This window comes from Dufourea novaeangliae, unplaced genomic scaffold (genome assembly GCF_001272555.1).
Source record: "Dufourea novaeangliae isolate 0120121106 unplaced genomic scaffold, ASM127255v1 scaffold75, whole genome shotgun sequence".
Taxonomy (NCBI): domain Eukaryota; kingdom Metazoa; phylum Arthropoda; class Insecta; order Hymenoptera; family Halictidae; genus Dufourea; species Dufourea novaeangliae.
The window spans coordinates 399,829-426,250 of NW_015373946.1; the positions used below are offsets into that span (position 1 = coordinate 399,829).

At 35.9% G+C, this 26,422-nt stretch overlaps 6 protein-coding genes across 6 annotated transcripts; 3 read left to right on the plus strand and 3 right to left on the minus strand.

The window, feature by feature from the left end:
* Positions 1-219: 219 nt before the first annotated feature.
* On the minus strand, positions 220-4,115 carry LOC107186053 (protein charybde-like). Its single transcript, XM_015573850.1, has 4 exons — positions 3,809-4,115; positions 2,662-2,845; positions 2,424-2,579; positions 220-2,304 (listed from the first exon to the last, which is right to left on the minus strand). Exons 1-4 carry the CDS (start codon positions 3,855-3,857, stop codon positions 2,214-2,216), a joined length of 480 nt encoding a protein of 159 aa, XP_015429336.1. The 5' UTR covers positions 3,858-4,115; the 3' UTR covers positions 220-2,213.
* Positions 4,116-6,599: 2,484 nt separating this feature from the next.
* On the plus strand, positions 6,600-10,260 carry LOC107186033 (general vesicular transport factor p115). The gene is made up of 12 exons (XM_015573827.1): positions 6,600-6,734; positions 6,945-7,173; positions 7,245-7,501; positions 7,593-7,794; positions 7,895-8,046; positions 8,129-8,319; positions 8,400-8,572; positions 8,669-9,096; positions 9,175-9,355; positions 9,434-9,618; positions 9,718-10,101; positions 10,180-10,260. Exons 1-12 carry the CDS (start codon positions 6,657-6,659, stop codon positions 10,258-10,260), a joined length of 2,541 nt encoding a protein of 846 aa, XP_015429313.1. The 5' UTR covers positions 6,600-6,656.
* Positions 10,261-11,053: 793 nt separating this feature from the next.
* LOC107186049 (nucleolar MIF4G domain-containing protein 1) lies at positions 11,054-14,154 on the plus strand. The gene is made up of 8 exons (XM_015573843.1): positions 11,054-11,612; positions 11,753-12,252; positions 12,331-12,615; positions 12,712-12,899; positions 12,970-13,145; positions 13,233-13,585; positions 13,655-13,786; positions 13,864-14,154. The coding sequence occupies exons 1-8, from the start codon at positions 11,216-11,218 to the stop codon at positions 14,152-14,154; spliced, it is 2,322 nt and encodes a 773-aa protein (XP_015429329.1). The 5' UTR covers positions 11,054-11,215.
* Positions 14,155-14,338: 184 nt separating this feature from the next.
* Positions 14,339-15,866, minus strand: LOC107186055 (lysozyme-like). Its single transcript, XM_015573852.1, has 4 exons — positions 15,649-15,866; positions 14,807-14,995; positions 14,644-14,717; positions 14,339-14,557 (listed from the first exon to the last, which is right to left on the minus strand). The coding sequence occupies exons 1-4, from the start codon at positions 15,704-15,706 to the stop codon at positions 14,411-14,413; spliced, it is 468 nt and encodes a 155-aa protein (XP_015429338.1). The 5' UTR covers positions 15,707-15,866; the 3' UTR covers positions 14,339-14,410.
* A 1,677-nt stretch (positions 15,867-17,543) lies between these two features.
* LOC107186057 (elongation factor 1-beta') lies at positions 17,544-18,944 on the minus strand. The gene is made up of 3 exons (XM_015573853.1): positions 18,796-18,944; positions 17,904-18,322; positions 17,544-17,820 (listed from the first exon to the last, which is right to left on the minus strand). Exons 1-3 carry the CDS (start codon positions 18,873-18,875, stop codon positions 17,666-17,668), a joined length of 654 nt encoding a protein of 217 aa, XP_015429339.1. The 5' UTR covers positions 18,876-18,944; the 3' UTR covers positions 17,544-17,665.
* A 594-nt stretch (positions 18,945-19,538) lies between these two features.
* On the plus strand, positions 19,539-23,252 carry LOC107186052 (NADH-ubiquinone oxidoreductase 75 kDa subunit, mitochondrial). Its single transcript, XM_015573849.1, has 12 exons — positions 19,539-19,602; positions 19,792-19,988; positions 20,118-20,225; positions 20,316-20,681; positions 20,772-20,993; positions 21,063-21,198; positions 21,319-21,671; positions 21,767-21,952; positions 22,137-22,326; positions 22,401-22,576; positions 22,645-22,779; positions 22,859-23,252. Exons 2-12 carry the CDS (start codon positions 19,827-19,829, stop codon positions 23,006-23,008), a joined length of 2,184 nt encoding a protein of 727 aa, XP_015429335.1. The 5' UTR covers positions 19,539-19,602; positions 19,792-19,826; the 3' UTR covers positions 23,009-23,252.
* The last annotated feature ends 3,170 nt before the right edge of the window (positions 23,253-26,422 follow it).

Genomic DNA, 26,422 nt, shown 5'->3' on the forward strand with positions numbered 1-26,422 from the left:
TTAAAAATACAAGATTGAGTTACTATGTGGCAAGAACATCCACCTCGAGGAGGAAGAGAAAGAAAAGTACGAAGGTTTAAAACGTTTTAAGAGACACAAGCATCAGATAATCCTGAAAAGAAAAAGTCAGTAAAAAGTTAATTTTAGAAGTTTTGTGATTTTCCTGTTCATACGTAAAATTTATGTACTCTTCGTGAAGAAATGGGAAAATTATGGATCGAATGGAAATTAATCGAATACATAGCGAAGTTATCCGTTGTATCATTTCTATTTTCTGTGAACGTTCACACAATTGAAACGATTACACATCTTGGTAAGAATCTCAGAAATATAGCGTTGCCATATATTAAAACTTTCGAAACTTTTTATTTCCTCTTATTTATTAGTAAGATCACAATTTAAAATCAACATCACATATAGGCGGCAAAGAGTTCAAGAAAAAAGCAAACACCTTGCAACATTAAATATTTGAACGAAGGTACGGTATAAACTGTATTACTCAATTCAAAATAGGACGTGAACAAAACTCCCTTTCAAAAAAAAAAAAAAAAAAAAATAGAAAGACGAATTACAGGTCATGAATAAGCAAGCATCTTCAAAAGTTGGCCCAACTCGCGATTTTTTTTCTGGTCACCTTTCCGCCTTGTTTCTAAGCAAGCACTACCTAACGATAATAACATATATATCGATATATATATATATATGTATATATATAAAAAAATTAAATATTCTATGCGATATATTTCTACTGTCTTTACGTTATTTCTAATTTGTTTTACCGAAGTACAAAATATACGTAACAGTATTTCGTATTCTGTTTCCTACGTAATCGATAATAACCATACAAACACTACTTATGTCTCTCTTTCTTGTTTCCCTCCAAATCAACTGAGAAAATCATTTCGCTCGACGACTTGAGATCCCCACGGTTCATAAAGCGATTAATTCGATTTTTCAGCACCTTATCGGTATTCTCGTTGTTTCAAAGATAAACGCACGCGCAACTCCTCCACTACGAAAACTTATTCTGCAATGTTCAATATTTTTATTATCTATCGCTGATCAGTCTTGTAAATTCATAAGAGCACACGTGTACGTGCGCCTGGACGCGACACGTGCACACTTACACACACAGACACACACACATAGAGATGTACATACAATTCATGTAATATAATTAAATTTTATCTCGTGCGCGCATTAACTGTATTTGTGGAAGACCACTGTAATTTTTCTTCGAATGCAACTTTCGATTTTCGAAAGAAATACTTTCACTCGAAACAATCAACTATATAATAGTCTGTTTAAACAGCAAATGCACGCAATATTTTCCGTACAAAACATTGTCCCGTCGATATTGTCGTAATACAAACGTAATTGCATTGAACAAAATTATCCATCGAGATGTCGGAACGACAAAGATAACGAAAAGCGCAGCACATGGTATAAGAACAACTTGGACGAATCGTACAAAGAAATTTTTCAGGGTTAAAATTTCGCGCGTCGTCTGTTCGTCGATCAACAATACAAGTTTCCCTGTTTAACGAGAATACGTTTTCACTTTGAGATTCCGAAAGCATCAAGTTACGTGAATATTCCGTTTCACCAAGCGAAACACTTGGGTATTAAATACTGAATTATTAATTCGTTAAGAATGAATTGATGGTTGACTACAGAGTAATTGCATTTCGAAATGATGCAACTGCTTCCAGCATGTGAAACCCCATTATTTTCAAAGTTCCGGCCGATGTACAAAGTAAAGAAATTGCGCGTTGAAACGGTTTTCACCTTGAACGTTTCTGAAATTCGTATTTCGTTTTACCTATCACAATAGTCGAAACGCGTAAGGTCTAGTCTCTTTAAACCGATTGCGACGTTAACGGCTAAAACCACAGCCAAATTGCACGATCCTCCTTCACAGGCATCGCAGGACAGAGAAATTGCGACGACGACGGTACAATTTCCAAACTTATTTCCCATCAATTTTATGTGCATTCATCGTGACTTACACACATTCTGGGATCCAGATCCAGATCCCCAGGACCCAGCCGCGCGCTAACCGGATGGTGGCCCTTAAAACGGCCTCGCTTGGTCACGATGTCCGGTGATTCGAAACCGCGTAACTGCGTTTAAAGCAAAAGCCATGGGCTTCAGTATAATCGTGTTTACCGATAGAAATTGAATGACACGGAATTACACGCCCGACGAATCGCTCATTGCGCTTGCTGGTATGATCTGTACAATTTCTTTTTTTCCAATGTAAAATCCCTACTGATCATAACGGTGCCCCCTCTGGTGAGATTTCTAGACAGAAAGACAGATTGAAATTGAGAATCGATTCGGTACAGAGAAATATCTGTGTACGTTTCTGAACATTTTTGTCACTCCTCTATTATTATCGTATCGGGGCGAGCCAAACTTACTTTAAAAATTGAGGTAAAAGGATATGCCAAGACGTGTGATCCTGTTTCAGCGTCAGGTAAAGTTCAAAAGTGGACACCGCGTTCGGATCGCATTGTATTTTCGATAGTTTCCGGCACACACTGTCCGTTTCGAAACTGATGAACAGGGTGCAGCCTCTGTGATGGACAAATACAAAAATTGAAAGTGACACGAAGTTAAATCGAGCGAAAAAAAAAAAATAGCAACCGCACGACGTACCTGAGGCCGCAAGGTTCATTCTCAGCCATACTGAGGACCTCTCTGGCTATCCTGGACAAGAGATCAGCAGGTAGAAGAACTTCTCCGCACGCCAGCTGAGCATGTTTTGCCCTTCTCAACTCGACTTCGAGTCGTTTCGCCAAAGCCTGGCAAGCTCCGTCCAATTCGTCGGTCGCTGTTTCAACTGCAATCGACCAATAAATAACCGATTACGATTTCCCGTGATTTATGATGTCCGTTAAAAGATTTCCATCGTCTAGCCTCAGGGGCGAGAGACTCCCTGTACACGCAGTGTAAGTTTGCAGTTTGTAGTCAGCCAAGGAACACTTACCACCGGCAAGGAAACTGTCAAGTAAGTAGTGTTACGTGAAAACAAAGGAAAAATCATAACACCCTGAATTGGAGTCGTAGGTCTCCATAACAACGGGGGAGAGCAGAGTGGGGGAGAAGCTGAACTACTCATGAGCGCTCGTGTGTGGACAGCCTACTGCTGATCTCTACTTAGTTAGTGCGCCTATGAGGAACGCACACTACATCACACTACACAGAATACAAGCAGGGACACAGCGACGTGTCTCTATACGGTGTATCTGTAGATAGAACCAGCGGTTAAGTGCTCCCTGCCGTGCTATTCGACATCACCCAACGCCGCGTATGTAACACGTATACATATATGTATACATGCCGGTGAATAGAATCGAGTTGCGCTCCACAAGAGACTATAGCTTTCGCGTTATTGCGCTACCGTACTCGTCGAAAATCCACTGACATTCTACCAGAAAGTTAGAATGCTCTGAACAAACATTTTTCTTTCCAGTTTGTACGTTTTCTTGACTATTGTTTTTCTTAACTCAATAAACTTTTCACAATTATGACTTTTCACCCTCGCCTGGGGGAAGTTTGGAAATCCTTATATTATTGGAATTTAAAGAAACGAACAGGACAATTATCAAAGCCTGATAACAAGAAACAAAAGCCGAACGAAATCGTGATTCTATCATCGTAGAAAATCAGCTGATACGAACGCAGTTCGCACCGGGAGACTATCGGTTACGGTTATATTATCCATCTTGTCGAATAACGCGCACGCAATTTGTCTTTCAGAAGAAAACGAAAAAAAGACAAACAAATGGAAATATTTATTTACCTCTTGTGTTGCTGAAATTTACGTTCACGGGACACGGCAGAACCTCCATATTCGAAAAACGTTACACGGAACACGATTAACGTCGATCTTTCTCGAGTACGACACAGAGAACACTGTTTCTCTCGAGGTTACGAGTTCGTTTCGGTTCTTTCCGCGATATCAGTTTTGCGGCAGACTTTGCAAAATTCTAACCGCAACAGAATCACTTTTTTCTAAACATTTAAATGCAAAGAATATCTTTTACCCTTCGACTTTCACTCTGATCATACACTTTCATTGAACGACACGGAAGCAGTAACCTTCGCGACTTTTATTCGAACAACTGATTCACCGGCTCCGATGACGCGTTATATATGGACAGTCCCCCACTCCCTAGATTTCTCCCTTCCACCGGCCTCCGACAAGCCGCCTAGCAACACCGGCTACGTGCTGTTTCTCACTACCTCCACTTCGGCTGTTTCCGCTTCTTCTCGTTCGGTTATCTTCGGCTCTTAATACCGTTTCCCCTTGCCATCACCAACCCAACAAGTTAGCTCGTTTCAATTTGACCGCAAGTTGCTTACTACCGGCGTTCTCGATTTTCGTTTACCTTTTTCCCATTTCCCCCCATTTTCCCATTTCTCTACTACGCTCGAGGACTTTCTCTTGTTGGTTCTAATTTACCAATTTGACGATCATTTTCGTTTAGTACAATCTTAAATGCACAGGTATACGAAACTTGACTAAAATGAACGATGACGTGAAACTCGAACTGTATTTCATATTCCTGCGAGTATTCGTGATCAATTAGTACGTTTCATACACTAGTCTGCTCTTATTGGTAGCTTCGTAAAATCATTTACAATTTCGTCGTGGAATATGTATGGTAAAAAACCATTTACGAGTTATGGTTTCTTTGTCTTGCCCTTCCCCCCCTCCTTTCCAGCGTTCCCCTCCATCCTCCGTGCTCTTTTCTTTACCTCACTCTCAACCTACTGTTTTCTCTGTCTCATCTTTATTCGTTGCTCTCTTTGCCGGATGACTTGTTCTTTACTTGTTCTGCCTTATTTTGTTCTCGGTCTGGTTTATCGGCGGTAGCTGGAATCAAGAACCACCAGCAAACATATATTGTGCATGTATATGTATATATATATCATCATGTTTATACACTGAGTGGATCCTTTGAAAGTAATATATGAAATCCATATTCGTACATTTAACAGTCTAGAAAACGTTGAAGCACTTTTTCTTGGGCTACTAAGTTTTCTAAATTATTGCTTCAATACGCACGGAGGAGTATGGGTAAATGAAAAGTTACTGAAGCTGAAATTACACAATTCAAGTAACGTAAGACCGTCCAAGGTACGAGTAACGTGTGAGGTGAATAATGTGTAACAATGAGTAAATGAAAATCGAGATTTATACGGTAAAACGGTTAGGTTAGGACACGACAATGGAAATAGAACGCGATAGATTGAGAAAGAATCGTGAAAGGAAATATTAAAATACACAGTCGAATCTCAATGTACGTAAATTCAGCCGGTCGTTTATCTTTGACAGCGTGTTTAGAAATATATACAGGGAAATGATTTTACCACCGCTAAAAATGAATGCATAGATATATTACATAAGTGGCCGATGAAAATTTACTTGTACTCGATATTACGCGACACTCATCCATATTTCCGAGCGTTTCGTTTCTCTCATTTCTTTAGTCCTTAAGCTGTTTACAAAAATAGAACTGACATCGGCGCGATACGACTGTTATTATCGCGTGCATTATTCTACTAATACACATTGTTTATGCATACGTTTATAGAAAAGAAACAACATCCCTTTTCAATGGTTACATTTGATATAATTAATTGTGTAGTTTATTCGTTGAGTGCAATCGATGCTTCGATGACACATTGGTTTAGTTAACGAATATGTAGATATATATGTCTATAAATGTAATACCGTCTACTCAGTTTTGTAACAATTTTTCGGTATTACGTATTGCTACTACAGTACTACATGTATTGCATATACGTACGTACACATATAAGTTTATTTTCACAACAGGTCAAATAAAAATTCAGTATTTTCTGTTCTTATGTATGATGCAATATTGGCAGAGGTTGATTGGGCTATTCCTTCGTTGAATACATCCAAACACATTGTTTTCGATTATTGCATCATTTTTATAGCTCCGTATACGTAAGCATGATTTTGTCTTTATGCATCTGCACTTGACGTAAAGTGCTTATTTTTACACTGTACTGTTGGATCAATTTTGGTATTATCTTTACAATGATATAAATAAGTGTGTATATGTATATGTGTAAGTAATACTGTCCTTCTAGCTGTAAAGTCAGATGTATGATTTGCTTGATTTTGCTTGATAACAAAGTTTACCACATTTTTTGTCGGAAGTAGATTTATTAAAGATTATGTTCAAAAGAAACCGGTTACGATTATACGGATATGTTTGGTTTGGTTCTTCGACTTATCAGGTTGAAGTGTACTTTTATCATGAAAAGACGATCGTATTTTGAAATATTCTTTGATGGACAGATTACAAATAAATGATTTCTTTATTGTAGTGTTACTACTCGTTATTGCAAAAATAAATGATAAACCAAAGAAATTCAATGACATAGATATCTTATTGAAACGTTGAAGATGCAATCGAGAGCAAAACTGTACGTAAACTGGTACGTAAACTGCCTCTTATGCGAAACGTTCGAGCGCGTTCGAGGTTGCATTATAAACTTTTGTTCTTACCGCGCCATCTACTAACCATCGATTATTGTGTTAACTTCGGATAACCGAAAATGTCGACGACAGCGTGTGACGTGTAGTTTACGGTTGTTAGATTGTTAACAAAATGGAATACTTTAAAAGTAGCTTAAAATCTGTTTTAGGCTCTACTCCCGTGGAAAATGAACCATCGGGCGCAGACACGGTATATTCGTTTTTTTAATCGATAATTGCTTTTATATTTTAATCTCGTAGGCGTATCGCATAAGAGTTTGAAATGATTAGATATCTAATAAAGAATGAAGTATTCGTTTGTTATTTGGTTGCAGTACTTTTAGAAAACGTTGAAATCTTTATTGTTTCTTTCCTTTTTTTTTCTCAGAACTCTTTATTTCATTTGGAACAATTGATGCAGGTGGAACGCTTGGTAGACAGGTTACAGTCTTCAACACTGTTAAACGACAGACGTGATGCTTGTCGAGCACTTAAAGCTCTTTCACGTACTTATCGTGTTGAGGTAGGAGCACAGGGCATGGATGCATTGAGACAAACATTAGAAGTTGATAGAACCGATTGTGAAATTATTGGTCTTGCATTGGATACACTTTGCAATATAACTAATCCCAGAACATTTGATGAAGAAGGTGATGAACATAATGGAAAAGATACATGTGTTTATATAAGTTACATTTCATTTCATAGTTGTCCTTTTCAGTGGACAAACATGGACCTACAAACAAAGTCGGGGAACAATTTACAGAAATATTTATCAAAAACTCTGACAGCATTGGATTAGTACTGACACTTTTAGAAGAATTCGACTTTAATGTTAGATGGCCAGCATTGAAGTTACTGATGCACTTGTTGACCAACAGACCAAAGGATATACAAGAAATAATTTTAGTCAGTCCTATGGGTGTTTCAAAATTAATGGATCTTCTGGGAGATAGCAGAGAAGTCATACGTAACGATGTATATTTTCATAAAACTAAAATATACAAAACATTTCTACATTTCCATAATTTGTCACATACATAAATGATAAGAAAGAAAATTGTTATAGGTATTACTGCTTCTCATTCAGTTAACAAAAGCCAATGCAAACATACAAAAAATTGTGGCTTTTGAGAATGCATTTGACAGAATTTTTGATGTTATTGCACAAGAGGGTAATGCAGAAGGTGGTATTGTAGTGGAAGATTGTTTGTTGCTGATGTTGAACCTTTTAAGGGGTAACGTCAGTAACCAAAATTTTTTTAAAGAAGGTAATACAAATAAAATGAAACGATACAACTGGTATATATTTGTTTGGTGTAAGTTTTTGTTAGTGCAAGCAATGACAGTATCCTTATTGTCTTATCATAGGTAGTTATATCCAGAAACTGATACCGATGTTTCAAATACCACCCGAAACAGAAGATAATCCTTTGGGTGGATGGAGTTCACAGAAGGTATCGAATGTTCATTGCATGGTACAAGTGGTTCGTGCATTGGTAGCACCAAGTGGACCTGCTCAGGTAGTTACCATAACCAGTATAAGTCTGTGCACATCCTTTTCATTTTCTTGGGAGTAATTCTTACCGCAAAATACGTTTGAAGGCGGTAGCAAGTTGTCAACGAATCATGAGAGCGTGCGGATTACTGCAAGCTTTATGCAACATATTGATGGCCAGTGGTGTGCCCGCGGACGTGTTAACAGAGACAATTAATACAGTCGCCGAAGTTATCCGAGGAAACGCCAGTAATCAAGAATTTCTAGCTGGAGTAATGGCACCTAGTAGTCCTCCCAGGTACAATTCTGCTGAAAGATGTGTCCGTATGCATCGTGTTAAGATTTTACGATTCTTTGTAAAGATGTCTCGATTTCTAGACCTGCGATCGTTGTTTTACTTATGTCGATGGTAAACGAGAAGCAACCGTTCGTGCTGAGATGTTCCGTTCTCTATTGTTTCCAGTGTTTTTTATATAAAAATGAGATGGGACAAAGTCAGTTGATTCAGACGTTATTGCCGCAGGGTAATGAGATGCCATCTTTGACAACAGGTTTGTCAGCAGCTACATTATTCCTGCTTACATATCGACTATTTTCGCTATAACGCATAACAGATGTGAAATATTTGATGAATTTAATATTGCTAGGACAGTTGTTGTGCGGAGGTTTATTCTCCCCCGATTCTTTGTCAAATTGGTTTTCCGCCGTGGCGTTATCGCATGCATTGATCGACGATGGCACGCAGAAGGAACAGTTACTCCGTGTACTTCTTGCGACTAATATCGGAAAGCCACCAGTGACCCTAATGCAACAATGCGTCATGTTGCTGCAACAAGGCAACAAAACGCAATGCAAATTAGGGCTTTTAATGCTACTTTGCAGGTGGACCGCGCACTGTCCAGCAGCGGTGAAATCATTTTTACTTATCGATTCTTCTGTAGCTTATTTAACTGCGTTATTGTCGTCACAGGAGAATAACGATGATTTACAAGAAACATTGTTGCAAAGTATGTGCGCCATATTGATTGGATTGTGCATACATTTTAATGATAACAGTGTTTCGAATTACACAAAGGTATTATCACATAAAATTTCAAAGTACGTAATAAAAATGTGGTAGTTGGACATGTATAACTTAATGTTGTATTTTCAGGAAAAACTGTGCGATTTAGTTGAAAATCGAATTGGATTAGAAAGGTTTCAGGATGCAATCGGTGGCCTGGCTAGACACGAGGTATATTCAAGAACGTTAAAACATCCTCAACCTTCGGCGAAAAATCCTTCGGAACTTTTATTGGACCATGAATTCTGTAGACTGTCGAAAGCATTAGAAGGTAGTTACCATTAACTTCCACCGGATTCAGAAAATAACTTTGTTTTCCTTGGATCCAACCGCATGATGTATTTTTTAGGTATGATAACAAAGTCAGTTGTAGATACGAGCAGTTTGCATCATAGAAATCAAATTACAACACCGCTACCGCCAGACTCTGTACTGGTAGCTCAGTATAAGGAAGTTATTCGAGAACAAGATTTACAAATACAAAAACTGAATCACATTACGGAATCACTTGCCAAGGAAAAGCACGAACTCGAAGTACGGTACAGTAACTTTTTGCAACACAGCACTCACATATGAAATTTCAATAAATGTGAACCAATTTTGTAACAGTTCGATCACTTCCTACCTTTACAGTTACAAATACATGATCTTCGGTCTACCATTCATCACTTGAAAGATCAAAATTTAGTGTTGCGAGTAGCACAAACTAACATGTTGTCGGAAGGAACAGAATCTACCGACGCAGTGGCTAATGTAGATTCCGCGAAGGAGCTAGAGAAAAGCAGAAACGTTATTAAAGAGTTGGAAAATCACTTGACAGAGTATGCTTCTACGATAAAGGACTATAAACAGAGACTCGAAGAAAAAGACGAGACTGGTATTGAACAGAAATTAAAAGAAAAATCTGAAGAATTGGAGAAGTTGAAAAAGGATCAAGAAGATCTTTTCGAACTTTTAACGGATCAAGATAGTAAAATTACGCTATACAAGGAAAGGTTGATCGCATTAGGAGAAAAGGTATCTTTACTAAAACACATTTTCTTAACTATTTTCAGCATTTCATGCAACTTTTCATATTAATGTACTTTTTGTTAGGTTGATACAGATGAAAGTTCAGTAGAACTTGATACTGACGATCAACCAGAATCAACCAATTCGATAGATCGAATCAATTAATATGATCCTGAGAATTCACACTTATTATAATAATAATGGAAATGAACAGATTTTTATTTCAGTGGTACCGTTTTATCTCTCATTCTCCTAATTTTCCTGATTACTCTAGAAAGGTTATTTTGTTGTTGCGCTATGATAATAACGCCAAATGACAAGCATTAAAAATAGAATATGTACATGTATTGATGGTCAAAATAGGTGTCCACTAGAGTAACGTTACGGGCGGGTTTGATCAGTCTTTTTCCATTCCTTAGCTGGCTATTTTATACCATGATATTGAATTATATTATATCGAAAAATACAGAACATTGGCACAAATTACAACCACATTACATTTTTTCCTATCAGTGGTTGCAGTGTTTGTGATGAATATACATATAATTTTACAATATGTAATTACAAGTGTTAGATCATTAATATAATGTCCATATACATTATATTAACAAATCTAAAAGCAGTAACGAGCATGTAATTATATATCTATAGATTAATTTTGTCATTCACATGTCCACTTATTTTTATTGATACTAAGAGATGTTATTAATACTGGTAGTTTACTGTGATAAAATGTAGGACTTCAGATCGGGATAAAGATCTGTAGCCTAATAATGATAAATTATAAGTATGGAAGTATTTTTACCTACATAGGTATTAGCAAAGATTTCCTCTCTGGTATTGCTAATTACATGTATTAGTGAAATGGTATCACGTTTCCGCGACACGGCGCCACTGTACTAGTTAAATTACCCCTCCATTTTTATGAATTCAATGTTTACTTACACTTTACAGAACAAACATTTTCCCGTAGAAGTTTTTAAGTACCGCGTTATTAATTATTGACGGACTAATAACAACAACAAAACAGTGTCAGGAGTGTATACGTTGTACAAAAATCTAGAATTTCATTTCGAGTCGGATGGACAATAATTTTGTAACCTATTTCGTACGATGAGAAATGGGTTCATTTAAGCGATCCAAATTAAAAAGTAAATCAAAGTTAGTTGAGAAATCACGTAAGATAATTCGTAAAGAGAGTAGGAGGCAAAAGAAAATTAATAAAGCAAGTTATTTCAATAAGAAAAAAGAGTCACGTAGTGAACGTTCACATACTAACGAACGTGTAAACGATGATAATGTTGTCGACAAGATCAACATCGATTCACAGACGAAATCTCCGAAAGAGCAAAAACAACTGAAACTTGAGCGCAAAAAGAAGAATCAGAAAAAGAAACTACTTAAAGAAGCAAACCTAAGTGAAGATAAAGTCATTAAAAGATTAGAAAAACAATTAAAGCTGAATAAAAAAAAGAAGGAATCAATCCCCAAATCTTTTGCAGCAGACGGTTTAGATTGTATCCTTTTTTATTTCGTTTCATAAGTTACTTTGTATTTTATATGTTTTAAAATCAGTCTTTATATTTTATTCCTTTTATAATCTTAATCATTACTCCTAGCTAAAGTGGTATCTATCTAATCCTTAATATGTATATAGATCTTTTGGATTTTTGCTTACAAAAGGATAGAAAATGTATGGTGGAAACAGAGAAACATCTTTTAGAAGATGAATTTGATAATGATTTTAAAACAGATTTGTCTGTTGTTCTTGAGGAAAGGACCAAGGAAAATGTTCACAAAAATGAGGAGGAAAGCGATCTAGAAAATGAAAATGAAAACACAAGAGAACATTGTTCACTAAATACAGAAGATTTAGAAATATTTGATACTAATAAACCAGAGTTTGAAGTTAGGCAGAATAAAAAGTATAACAATGTTAGCAATAAAAATGATAATGCTTGGGAAGATATTTATGGTAGGAAAAGAGATAGCGAAGGTAATGTTATACATGAGTCAACTAAGTATATACCTCCTGCTGCACGAGTTAATGCAGATAATGCAGTTAGGGATGATGAAAAATTACTTTCTTTAAAGAGGAAGTTAAAAGGCTGTTTGAATAGAGTAGCAGAACATAATATGCATACTATAGCTAATCAGGTAATAGTACATTTGAACACAAAATATAAATGTTAAAACAGCAACTTTGTTCTGTAATAAAATTATAATGTTTTACAGATAGAAGAAATGTATATGACTAACAGTCGCAATAATATGAACTATTTGTTTACGAATCTAACGTTTGAAGCTGTAGTTACAGAAACACTTGCTCCAAATCGTCTAGTTTGTGAACATATGATGTTAATTGCCATTTTACATGCTAATATCGGAGTTGAAATTGGTGCTCATTTCTTGGAAAACCTTGTAAAAAGATTCATTGAAATGACGAATGCGCCACAGGATGTAGAAAACAAAAAATTGGATAATGTGACATTAATGATTTCACATCTATATAATTTTAAAGTACAGAAACTGTGCAGATTAATTATCAACTAAAACCGACATGATACTAAAACTATACTTAAATGAATACTTCTGACTTGTTTAATTTTAATGCAGGTGTATGGACACAAGCTTCTCTATCAGATACTCGATAGACTTACAACTAAATTTACAGAGAAAGAGATCGAGTTGATATTGCTTATTTTGAAAACTGTAGGGTTTGCACTTAGGAAAGATGATCCAATTGCTCTAAAAGAATTCATACAAAGTTTACAACAAACAGCTAGTCATAGACATGAACAGAGGTAAGTTTTATATGATGATCGATTTGAAATTGTACAAACATTTAATTGAAAGCACATTGTCACTTCACAGTTCAAGAGTTAGATTTATGTTGGACGTTTTGTTAGCGATAAAGAATAATAACGTTAGTAAAATACCCCAATACGATCCTTCGCATGTGGAGCATTTAAAAAAGGTTATAAAAAATGTAATACGCAAAGGCAATACTATATCGCAATTCAATGTTTCGTTGGAGGATTTGTTGAACGGTAATCTTGTTTATTTCTTCATAATTACGATAGTATGGACAAAAAAACAATTTCAGAAAAGTTTTACTTATGTGGTTTTTACTGTAGCCCATGAAAACGGAAAATGGTGGGTTGTTGGTTCTGCATGGTCTGGATCAAATAGTACAGCTAATCAAAAAATTATAAAAAGTCAAAAACAGCTTCGTTTTGGTAAAAAAATACTAGAATTGGCAGAAAAACAAAGAATGAACACGGATACAAGAAGAAATATCTTTTGTATTCTTATGACAGCCGAAGACTACTTAGATGCTTTTGAAAAGCTTCATCATCTTGGCTTGAAAGATCAAGAAGAAGACGAAATTGTACACGTTTTAATACATTGTTGCTTACAAGAAAACAAATTTAATCCCTACTATGCTGTATTAGCGCAAAAATTTTGTGAATATAATCGAAAATATCAGGTACAGTGTTACTATTTATACACATAGATATAGAATATAGAAATATTTAACTTAGTTATAATGTTTTAGCTCACGATACAATACGCTGTATGGGATAAACTGAAAATTCTAGAAACACACGAAGCAAAACAGTTAAGCAATCTGGCCCGATTCTTAACTCATTTATTGATTGAAAAGTCTCTTGCTTTATCAGTTTTAAAAGTAATTATTGTGCATTACATTACATCTTATTTACACTGCGGAATACAAAGTGATATTTGTAATTTGATTTTTTGCAGATTGTACAGTTCACAGAATTAGACAAACATACCATGAAACTACTCAGACAAATAGTACTAGGCGTTCTTCTACACAAAAATGAACAAACTTGTCTAGAAGTGTTCGAAAAAATATCAATCTCCCCTCGATTACAACCTTTCAGAGAAGGCCTTCGTTTATTCATAAATTATTTTGTAATAAAAAACATAGATTCAGCAAGCATGTTAGAAGAGAAGAAAATAATATTAAAAAGAAGAGTTGAAATGGCAGATAAAATACTGAGTTTACACGGATCAAAAGTGAAATTTTGAAATAATTACTTAATAAATCAATAACATAATAAATCTTCTCTATAAAGTAAATATCGTAAAACCGTATTTGGAACTTGCATTGGTATGTATGCGTGTGCGTTCGCGTGCAACACGAGTGTTCGTATGATAATACTATGTCAATAAGTAAAATATTAGATGTTACTAAGCACTTTATTATGTTATTTTGAAAATTTAATTTTTAATAATATAAATTCATGGAGTACAGTTTTAGAATAGAATTTTCACATTGCATCGTTTATGAATCGAGGTTCCTAAGCGTTTCCTTGCAACGTTTGAACGTGTCCTCGTATTTCGCATCCAAAGGACCAGTACATCCGTAGCCACCCAACCGATGAATACGAAGATAGTCGTCGCAATTAATCACACCATCTCCGTTGCAATCCTATGAATGAAAAAAAAACGGTCAATGGAAATAACGGATGCTTGTGCACTAATTGCGTATCCTATTTACTTTTCTCGAGAAAATACCTGAGCAAATTTATCCATATAGCCTTGTACTGTGCGAACCGCACAGTGTGGATTGTTTACGCATTGAGGGTATGCTGTACAAAAAAATGTGATTTAATCGTATTGAGTGTTGTATAAAAATTATTCCGATTACGTGAATCGACGGTATGTATTTTGTACCAACCCTCACTGTCCGGACTTCCATCGAGTTTTAGCTTGCCCCCATCGGCCCAATAGCTCCACGTTATGCGATATGGTCCACAGACAGGACCATCGCAACCTGATGTAAGATTACATCCCGAAGCAGCTTCACATATACATCTGAAGCAATTGTCGAAGATTACAACACCTTGTGCTTCTGAAACCTGTTGTCCTAATGAAAGATAATCGTGTTATTTAAAACTTCCAATCGTGATACTTATTGAATATTGTATGAGTACAAGAGAAAGAGAACAAGAAAGAAATAATGAAACATTGCAAATTTAGCAAGGATTATGAATAATCAAAGGTATGCCAATGTTTATAAGAAAACAAATATGATTATTTTTAGGATTTCGTGTGTATTAACTTGAACTTGTCGGAAGTTACACCTTACAAGAATCGGTTGGAAGTAATGCTGGCCGTAATGTAATGCATACATATACATATATACATACATGTATACGGAACCGGATTCCAACCCAACAAAATTCTATATTCCATAAAAGGTAAAGTTTGACTTAAATTTTGTTATGCTCTTAATGTTCTTTTCTTGAAAATTGACAACGTTTTTTCAGCTGTTTAGAGCATTTAAAGAATTCAAATATTTTTATAGAAAATGTCGAAAATTATTAAATGTTTACGTCTTAAAATATAGTGTTTCAAAATACAAACGATGTGTTAGGCAAACATATACAATGACCAAAAAATCTTAACGATGAATCGGTGGATTGATCACTTGTAAATCGAACTATTCGAACGAATACTGTCATAGCGAAATTTTGTTTTTTACGTTCTAATTGTCAAAAATACTTGATATTCACTTACCATAAATTAGTAATACAGACAAAATTGTTGCAATCGACATACTAGATGAGGGTACCATTTTTCTAGGACGTTCGTTTCGTCGCTCTTTGTCAGAGTTAAAGAATATCCTTGACACCGTATGTATTTCGAAATTCCCTGTCAATGTTTGAAACAGCACTGACGTGATACTACGTCGTTCCGTTCTTTTATATACAACAGAGTTGTAGCGGATGGCGGCAAGCCGGCGGTGAACGTATGTTAACGACTGCAGAAGTGGGGACTTGAACAGAGGTCAGTGGCAAGGACTGCTGTCCTCTGGGAACGATTGTCACTGAAAAACGAGGATTGGTACCTTTTGGAATTCAAGTCGTCGCGGCATCGAGGTACAAGAGAAAGAACAAAAATGAAACTGGTATCCATCTAGTTGCGTACAGGTTTCAAATCGGCGAGAAAGAAGGAACGGCCAACATTTCTAATTTCGTCGTACATCCTCATTCCGTGATTCCGTAACAAAGAACTGCTGCTTGCTCATTTTGTTTCTGAAACTAGAAGTCATGTGTGTACGTATATCCGTAGGCAGCCTAATACATATGAGTCATCTTAGAATCATTCAGTAAAAATCATCACTTCATCCGTAGATGACTAATCACGAATCCTTTCCGATTTGCGCCTTTGCAATTTTTTGTTTTTAGATAGAAATATTTCCAAAATGTTGCGCATTAAACAGATACGATTTCATTTTACAATACTCCAATGAATATTCTTCACGCCCATCTCGGTTGCGTCCTCCCTATATGTATATACACATATTCATACATACATATATAGGGATAGGGACTATATATGGGCTGATATAAGCATGTTGCTCGGGTCGGAGAACTCAGAGAACCTATGTTAAAACCGGATTTTGAGTTCGAGCAAGGTAATACTGTCGAATGCACGAAGAAGTTCATCGATTCTACAACGCTTCGCTTAAACCCCCTATGTTCGTGCCTCATCTCTATTCAACACAGTGGTGCAAAATGTTTTTCTTTTTGTTTTCGGTGTAGCGAACACGTATGGAACACAAACGATATGGAAGTATATAGTAAATTTCGGGTATTCACATGGAAAATATTAATACTTTCGGCTGTATGTAATAAGATCGTAGAACGTATAAACATAATAAATTATGTCGTGGATATTTTCTCAATTTGTATGGTCGTTGTTTCATTTTGTTAGAATCCAATCTCAATTTTCTATTTTTTCAAAAAGTTTTTATTATGAATTGTTTATATCGTACCGCTGTTGATCGCGTAATGGAAAACACATATCTCGAGCATGTAATTGTAAAAATAATAAATAAATAATTGCATGACAATGACGTGTTTACGCTTATACGCATTGGTTCTGCAGGAAGTAATTAAAATTCTGATGAAAATAGTCTATACGCTTTCCAACACAGAATAAGTACAAATATTAGTAGTTCATACAGCTACTGCACCACTACTAATTCGTGTACTATTATTGACAGTAAGCACTTATACATTTTGAAACAGATACAACATATATATGTAAATTTGAAACAGGTTTGTAATGTCGATATTAACCCTCGCCCAGCCGATATCGGGTCATTTTGGCCCAGGTTTACGTCTTCAGTGTAACAGAGAGAATTCACAAAATGATAACAATGATGTATCATTGGATGGAGATACTATATCAGGTCGTGATACATAATTTTACGTAAACAATGTATATAAATAAATGATATTTATAAAATATTTACATAGCTTAACACATTCCCTAAAGTATGTATAATGAAAGTTCTGCTATGGACCAAAATGACTCGGTATCAGCCTGCCGCGTCGCTGTTTCGATCGGCCGTTCGAGGGTTAAGGTAGTAGAATTCAAATAAACACTCCATTTAAAGCTTTGTTAATATATTACCATTGAAGTAGCATTAGCAGTTCTTCAGGATCATTCAATAACAAATTATATATACAAACAATGGTTATTATTTATTAAGTTTATATTAAAAGTAACGGACACAAATAGTTGCTTATATTTTATTGAATGACTCAATGTCGACGGATTGAACTAAATCTTCAAAACTTTCGATTTGTTCTACCAGTAAATCCACAGACACCTTGTCATCCTCAATGACGCACATTATTCTGAATTTATGAATACCATAACCCACAGCGACTAGTTTAGCTGAAAACACAAAATCATAATAGGCATGGGAAGAGCTAATGAAAGTACTACAATTAAATTCAAATCAAGAGGCATCAACTCACAAGCTCCCCAAACTAGCCCATCCATCTGTATAGATCTAACAGCATCCTCCATGGCTTTCATGTCTGTATCATCTCCCCATGGTTTTACATCCAACACGAGACTAGATTTGGCAATTAATGCTGGTTTCTTTGACTTTTTTTCCGCATATGCTTTTAATCTTTCTTCTCTAATTCTCACAGCTTCCGCATCTTCTTCGTCATCCGAACCAAAGAGGTCTACATCATCTTCATTCTTAGCTGTTGTCGTATTACTAACATTACTGCTACTTGAGAGAATAGATGCTTTCTTTTCTCCAGGAAGTACTTTCAAGTCATAGGACTTTATGTGGTTGTACCATCGTAGAACATGCGGATTTGAAGATGTCGGAGTCTTTCCTAGAGCTTCTAAAACTGCTACATCAGCCTGAGTAGGTTGCCACCTTCATACAATGTAATACAATGCTCTATAGTTGACATATTAGGTTACTTTAAATGGTCGTTACTTTAAGTAGAAGATAGGAACGAAATCTGTGACAGACGAGATAATAAAAAAAAAACGACTCGCAATCGTAAGAATATCTATAGTGCAAAACCATAGTCAAAGTTTTACACGAATACAAATAGATAATGATCCTTTTAAACTGTAAATACCTTTGTATGCTGGAAATACAGAAGTTTGACAACATTTAAAAACACAGAAACTAAACACTAAGAAAAAAATTAATCGGACATATTAAGCATAAAACAATGAAAGAGATCACACTAAGTGATATTGATACTATTACATTCGAGAGTATACTTTGTCAAACTGTTATGCAGAAGAGAAAGCAAAAAAAGATGTGCGGCTTTAAAATGCCGACAAGTGGAACACGTGTACTGCGATAAAATCCTATAATGATAAAAGTAGACTTACCCTTCGATATAGCTGTGATCCGCTAAGTAAGAATTTAAATCTTTAACACCCTTATCAGTTTTGAGATCACCAACAGCCATCGCGAAAATTTAGGTAACTAGAAAGTACTTGATAGAAGCCGACAGTAACGAAGCACTTTACTTGCTTACCGGAAGAGAAAGCTACACGCGGTGAAAAGTTGATGATCCGTTGCGTCGATGCAAGGTGACGTCATTCCGGTACATTATTCTTGGGAAATAAAAAAGTAACTACACGCATAGTGACTACTTAAAAATCTACCACAATTAACGTATGTAGTAAAGTCTGATGAAATGAATTATCTATCAAAATTTAATTGTCCACTTTTTTGGTTTCATTATCTCATTAATATTTCATTGTTTATTACTGTTAAGAAATGTATTGTACTGAGACTTTGCACGTATTATATGCTTTTCTCAACGTTATTGCATTTTGCTATAACAATATTTAATTTGTTCGTTTCTTTATGAAATATATCTACGATTCATTTTCGATAATATATTCAAGATGTTGTGTCTATTCATTATATCGGTTCAAAATATGTATTTAAATGTATCCGTGTGCATTTCCTACGTAAATATTTGTATAAGACATTTGTAATTACGCGATTAATTTATTCTTAGCAAAGTTTATAAAAAGTGTGTTCAAAAATAAACCGTTACTGTAAGAGCTGTCCAATGTTTAAAATTAAGTAAGAGTAGAGTCCTATTTCGGATCATTTGCGTCGTCCGTTTGCTCTAGGCATTCTTTAGAGTTTGGGAGGAATTAGGGCGACGAAACATTGTTTTGGTAATTGTTGCCCAGATACAGTTAATTTTATCATTCTGAAACAGTAGTGTTTCATTGTATAAATTCGTGTCACTGTATTATCTGCTTTTTTCGAGAAATCTAGATCTATCCGTTGACGTAGAATTATATAGGTTAGTACAACCGACTCAATGATCAAAGCTTCAACTATGACTTTTTCTTACATAACAGCGTAATATCGACGTGTGAAGAGTGTTTGAGCCAAAATGTTACGGCTCCCAGTAATAAGATTGTCTACGGGGTTACAAAATGGTAGGCCCTTTGTCTTGGGATTGCATACAACATCCTCAAAGTTGCAGCAAGAATTAGTTGAAGTGTTCATTGATGATAAGCCTGTCCATGTTCCACCTGGTACAACTGTTCTCCAGGTAAAGTAATCACTTCTACGTTACTTAATAGATTTTAGATAACTGATCATTTTTTTACAATCTTACAAAACTTTACAAAATCACAATAATGGGTTACTACTTCTATTTACATCTAATTGTATTTGTTAGGCAGCTGCAAAAGTTGGAGTAGAAATTCCCAGATTTTGTTATCATGAACGTTTAGCTGTAGCAGGAAATTGTAGGATGTGTCTTGTGGAAATTGAAAAACAGGTCAAGGTATTTGGTATCCTTTTTCATTACTAAAAATCCTATGATTCATGTAATAAAAACCAGTTATTAATTACATCTTTGTGTGAATGTGTTTAGCCTGTTGCTGCTTGTGCCATGCCCGTAATGAAAGGTTGGAGAGTGAAAACTAATTCAGATTTAACTCGTAAAGCCCGTGAAGGTGTTATGGAATTTCTATTGGTGAATCATCCTTTGGATTGTCCTATTTGTGATCAAGGAGGCGAATGTGATTTGCAAGATCAAAGTATGGCATTTGGTAGTGACCGAAGTCGGTTTATCGATATTGATTATAGTGGCAAGAGAGCAGTAGAGGACAAGGATATTGGACCTCTAGTTAAAACAGTTATGACACGTTGCATCCATTGTACAAGATGTATTCGTTTTGCCTCTGAAGTAGCTGGTGTTGACGATTTAGGGACCACAGGTCGTGGAAATGATATGCAAGTATGTTAAGTAGTTGCAAATCTGTTTTTTTTGTAGTCAGTATCGTTGACATATGTTTATGCTAAAATTATTTCTAATTAATTGTAACAGGTTGGAACTTATGTAGAAAAAATGTTCCTGTCAGAGTTATCTGGTAATATCATCGATCTATGTCCTGTCGGTGCATTAACCAGTAAGCCGTATGCTTTCGTTGCTCGTCCGTGGGAAACACGTCGTACAGACAGCATCGATGTTTTAGATGCTGTCGGTAGTAATATAGTGATTTCGCATAGAACAGGTGAAGTTTTGAGAATTCTACCAAGGGTAAACGAAGTTAGTATCGTTTTCCATAATTATTGCTTAAAGAGTACTTATAACTTTTAATTACACAATACTGTGTAGGAAATAAATGAAGAGTGGCTATCCGATAAGGCACGTTTCTCTTACGACGGACTTAAGCGCCAGAGACTCATTACTCCTATGATGAAAATCAATGGAAAATTGGAAGCTGTGGAATGGGAAGATGCTCTAGTAGCAGGTATATCGTAGTTGTACTTTAATCGTAGTTGCACTTCTAAGAAGGATGTACGTATATAGTGTAGCTATGCTTGAATTTTTTAATATATTGTTTAATTTAAACCGTTGTACTCATTTTCAGTTGGCCAAGTTATACAAAATATACCTCCGAATACATGTGCAGCAATCGCTGGAAAACTGGCTGACGCTGAGTCTCTTGTAGCGTTAAAGGATCTGGTAAATAGGCTTGGTGGTGAAACTTTAGCAACGGAGCAAAGTTTTCCAAAACATGGCGCCGGTATTGATATAAGAAGCAATTACTTACTGAATAATACGATCGCTGCAATCGAGGAGGCTGATGTAGTACTGTTAATTGGGACTAATCCGAGGTACGAAGCACCATTGGTAAACACACGTTTAAGGAAAGGATATATTCATGGTGAACAAACTATTGCTTTGATTGGTCCGAAAGTAGATTTAACATATGATTATGAAGTAAGTGCTACAATATGTTACAATACATAGCTACAAATTTGTTATTACTTTGATCTTAACCGTTCTCAAGAACTAAAATTTCACTCGCATTTTAGCATTTGGGTCAATCTCCTGAAATTATAACACAATTAAGAAATGGTACTCATCCATTTTCTAACACCTTGAAAACTGCTAAAAAACCTCTAGTCATTTTGGGTGTCGATCAATTAACCAGGAAAGATGGAGAGAAAATCTTATCTGAAACGCAATTACTAGCGCAATCTTTAGGAGGAAAATCGAAAGTGAGAAAGACTTGTTTTAAAATGGTCATATACATACACAGAGTAATTCTTAGCAAATCTCAAATTTCAAATTCCGCCAGTTTTAGGAATTTCATGATGAATCAATCATCTGAACGGAATGTTTGGAGATTTTTCGAGGGAATACTGTACAATAGATACATTGTATCATTATACTTGTTTCTAGGCTCCTGAAGAATGGAAAGTTCTAAATATCCTACATACGAATGCGTCACAAGTAGCTGCATTGGATGTAGGTTATTCTGCGTCTGTAGAGGAAGTTAAGCAGCTAAAATTAAAAATTCTTTTCTTATTGGGCGCTGATGATGCGAATATAAAGAAAGAAGACTTTGCAGATACCTTTATTGTATACATAGGTACGTGCGAGAATATATTTTGTGCGCAATATTAACTCGCAAAATGTCACTTATTTACGATTAAATTTTTGTAGGTAGCCATGGCGATGAAGGAGCCTCGATTGCGGACGTTATACTTCCTGGAGCTGCATACACCGAGAAAGTTGCGACCTACGTGAATACAGAAGGCCGCGCTCAACAGACTTGTGCCGCAATTACACCACCGGGCATGGCACGTCCGGATTGGAAGATAATACGAGCTCTTTCCGAGGTAACTTTTAACGTCTTTACATATTTACGTAAAACTTTAAAAATTAACCTAATGAAATGCTTCCCCAGATTTGCGGCGTTTGCTTGCCTTATGATAACTTGATGGATGTTAGGTCTAGACTCGAAGAAATGGCACCACATTTAGTTAAATACGGCATCGTGGAAGCAGCTAATTATTTTGTTCAAGCATCGGAATTATCAAAGGTATTTAAATAACAGTTAAATATCAATAAATTACATCGGTAGAAGAAAATTATATCAACATGAACGCTTGCTAATGTAGGAGTCTAGCAAATCTTTGTCCACGGAACCACTGGAAGTTAAACAAAAGGCACTGGATCAGTTTTTCATGACAGATACGGTATCTCGTTCTTCACCTACTATGGCAAAGTGTGTGCAGGCAGTTCTGAGGCAACGAGAGAGTACTTCGTAAACGGTTAATCATAATATGAAAATAGGAACTCATGATAGATGTGTAATAGTACTGAAAAAATATTCCAAATATGGTGCTTTTATTAGGAGCGCGTAAAAATGAAAATATCCCTTGTAACTGCTGCGTTAAATGACGCGGCAGATTTTATTCAACAGAATACAAACATTAACTCCATAGTGATACAGTGAAAATTCAATCTACTTGTCTAATCATTTCATGTATATTATAATGTTCTGTATTGATATATTAATGCTTTCTATTATATTCAACCCATGTTTTTTTTTTAAACAAATTATAAGTTCGCAGCCATTAGCTCGGTATTACCTTCAGGTTGCAATACTTTACCGAAGATAATACCAATTGCCCGGATCTCACCACGAGGAGGTTGCTGCGAGTGGAGACCCAAGGAAGATAGATGGAAACACAAGTTCCATCTATCCAACTTTCACGATAATCTTACAACCAACTTTGATATCTAAATACGCTTATACTATAAATATCGAAATCCCTCGGCGGATGGCTTCTTTCTTAAGTTTATTGCATTAAAATAAATCAAAATAAAGCACAATTAATTAGAATAAATCAAAATAAAACATAGTTAATTAAAACGAATCATAATGAAACTCAAGTAATTAAAATAGATGAAAATAAAACACAGTTAATTAAAATAAATCAAAATGAAACACAGTTAATTAAAATAAATTAAAATAAATCACAATAAAAAAAAAAACGAACCCCTGAGTCGAGTTCGGATAATAGAGAGGACCCCTTGAACCCCCTTGGCCAGTGTCCGCCAGTGGTCAACAATCGTCGGAAGACCTCGACAAGGTCCGCGGACGCGAGTGAACTGAGGATTTTTCATTACGCGCTCGTATTTAGAGGTCACAGCGACCGCGAGCTTGCGCGGACAGGTGCGCAAACATTGAGTGTACTGGAAACTCGAGCGCGCCACAAATTATTTCTCGATTAATTTATTATATCTAATCAGGTAATTGTTATAACAATTACCTCTCTGAGGAATATTGTTAAACATTCTGTCAGCTGTCTTATAAGCAAATTGTTATTGTTTATAACAAATATAAATCGAAATATACAGAAACTTTCAAGATATGAACCGTGTAATGAACTTTTACGTGTAATAAATTTTACTTCATTGCAAACTATTAAACAATGATTATATCTTAATGTTGATGGCAACTGTTAACTAAATAGTAGAGTTTTATGTGAGAATATCGTAAAAATTTGTCGAAAATGGGAATTCTTCGATCGACGGTTGACTGTTTTTGTCCTTGACAATAATTGTTACAGCTTTTGGAATAGAATTTTTGGCTAACATTAATTCGCAAAAAATTATTTTGCACAAATTAAATATTTTTGATAACATCTTCCATTAATTACAAGAACATTGTTAAAATCACAATTGTTTGTAACGGTTGACACTGTACCTCGTCATGCGTACCCCGTTTAGTTTACTTTGAACAACTTATCCAACGTTATGCTGATAGCTTTCGTCTTGACCAAGCATTCAGTTTGAAGCTGAAAGAACGTAGATTAATCTCCTATCATTAACAATAACAATAAACGACTAGAACACTGTTAAAATCGCATTTAATCGCGGAATACCACTATTTTTTCGACCGGTGGCGCCGCCGGTGGCAATTCGTTCAAACTGATAGCCAAATCATACCGACAGGTGAGTGAAAATTCCTAGTGATGGAAAAATGCGAATATCGCAGTAATTAAGCGCTCAAAGTGAACGTCGTTAGTCACAAACTATTCCTGAGGGATTAATGCATCGACCCAATAGTGCAGAACCCCAGAATTAGTAAAATTATTTATGCCTGTATTACCGCAGCCCCTTATGGAACGGCAACCCTAATTACACAGAGTTCGATTGCATTTACACCGCTGAACGGGCATCATTTTCCTCGTCACGCATTAAATTCGAAGTTTTAAGAACGTAGATTAGTCCTTTCTAGCGGCTGTGAACCAGTAATTACAAGAACATTATTAAAATCACATTTATTTGCAACGGTTGACACTGTACCTCGTCATGTGTACCGGGGATAGTTCACTTTGAACAACTTATCCAACGTTATGTTGACAACGTTCGTCTTGACCAAGCACTCAATTTGAAGCTGAAAGAACGTAGATTAATCCCCTGTCATTGACAATAACAATAAATGACTAGAACACTGTTAAAATCGCATTTAATCACGGAATACCACTATTTTTTCGACCGGTGGCGCCAAAGGTGGCAATTCGCTCAAACTGCTAGCCAAATTATACCGACAGGTGAGTGAAAATTCCTAGTGATGGAAAAATGCGAATATCTCAGTAATTAAACGCTCAAAAAGAACGGCGTTAGTCTCAAATTATTCCTAAGGACTTACTGCAACGACCCAATACTGCAGAACCTGAGAATTAGGAAAATTATTTATGCCTTCATTACCGCAGATCCTTATGGAGCAGCAAACCTAATGTCAACAGATTACGGTCGCATTAACATTGCTGAACGGGCATCATTTTTCTTCGTCACGCATTAGATTCGAAGTCCAAAGAACGTTCATTAGTACTCTCTAACGATTGGGATCCAGAAATTACAATGACATTGTTAAAATCACAATTATTTGTAACGGTTGACACTCTTTCTCATCAAGCGTACCCCGGTTAGTTCACTTTGGACAGCACGTACACCGTTATACGGACAGCTTTTGTTTAGCTGAAGCACTCAATTTGTAGCTGAAAGTACGTAGATTAATCTCCTGTCATTGAAAATAACAATAAACGACCAGAACACTGTTAAAATCGCATTTAATTGCGGAATACCACTATTTTTTTGACCGCTGGCGCCACCCGTGGCGAACAGCTGAAACTGCTAGCCAATTATATGGCTAGTAGTTTCAGGGATTCGCCACGGGTGGCGCCACCGTTTAAAAAAATAGTGGTATTCCGCAATTAAATGTGATTTTAACAGTGTTCTGGTCGTTTATTGTTATTTTCAATGACAGGAAATTAATCTACATTCTTTCAGCTTCAAACTGAATGCTTGATCAAGACGTAACTTGTCCATAGAACGTTGGAAGAGCTATTTAAAGTGAACTAAACGGGGTACGCATCGCGAGATAGAGTGTCAACCGTTGCAAACAATTGAGATTTTAACAATGTTCTTGTAATTATTGGTTCCCAGGCGCTAGGGAGTACTTATCTACGTTCTTAAAACTTCAAATTTAAAGCGTGATGAGGAAAAATGATGCCCGTTCAGCAGTGAAAATGCAATCGAAATTTGTTACAATTAGGATTGCCGCTCCATAAGGGTCAGCGTTAATACAGACATAAATAATTTTACTTATTCTGGGGTTCTGGACTATTGGATCGATGTATTAAGTGCTGAGGAACAATTTGAGACCAATG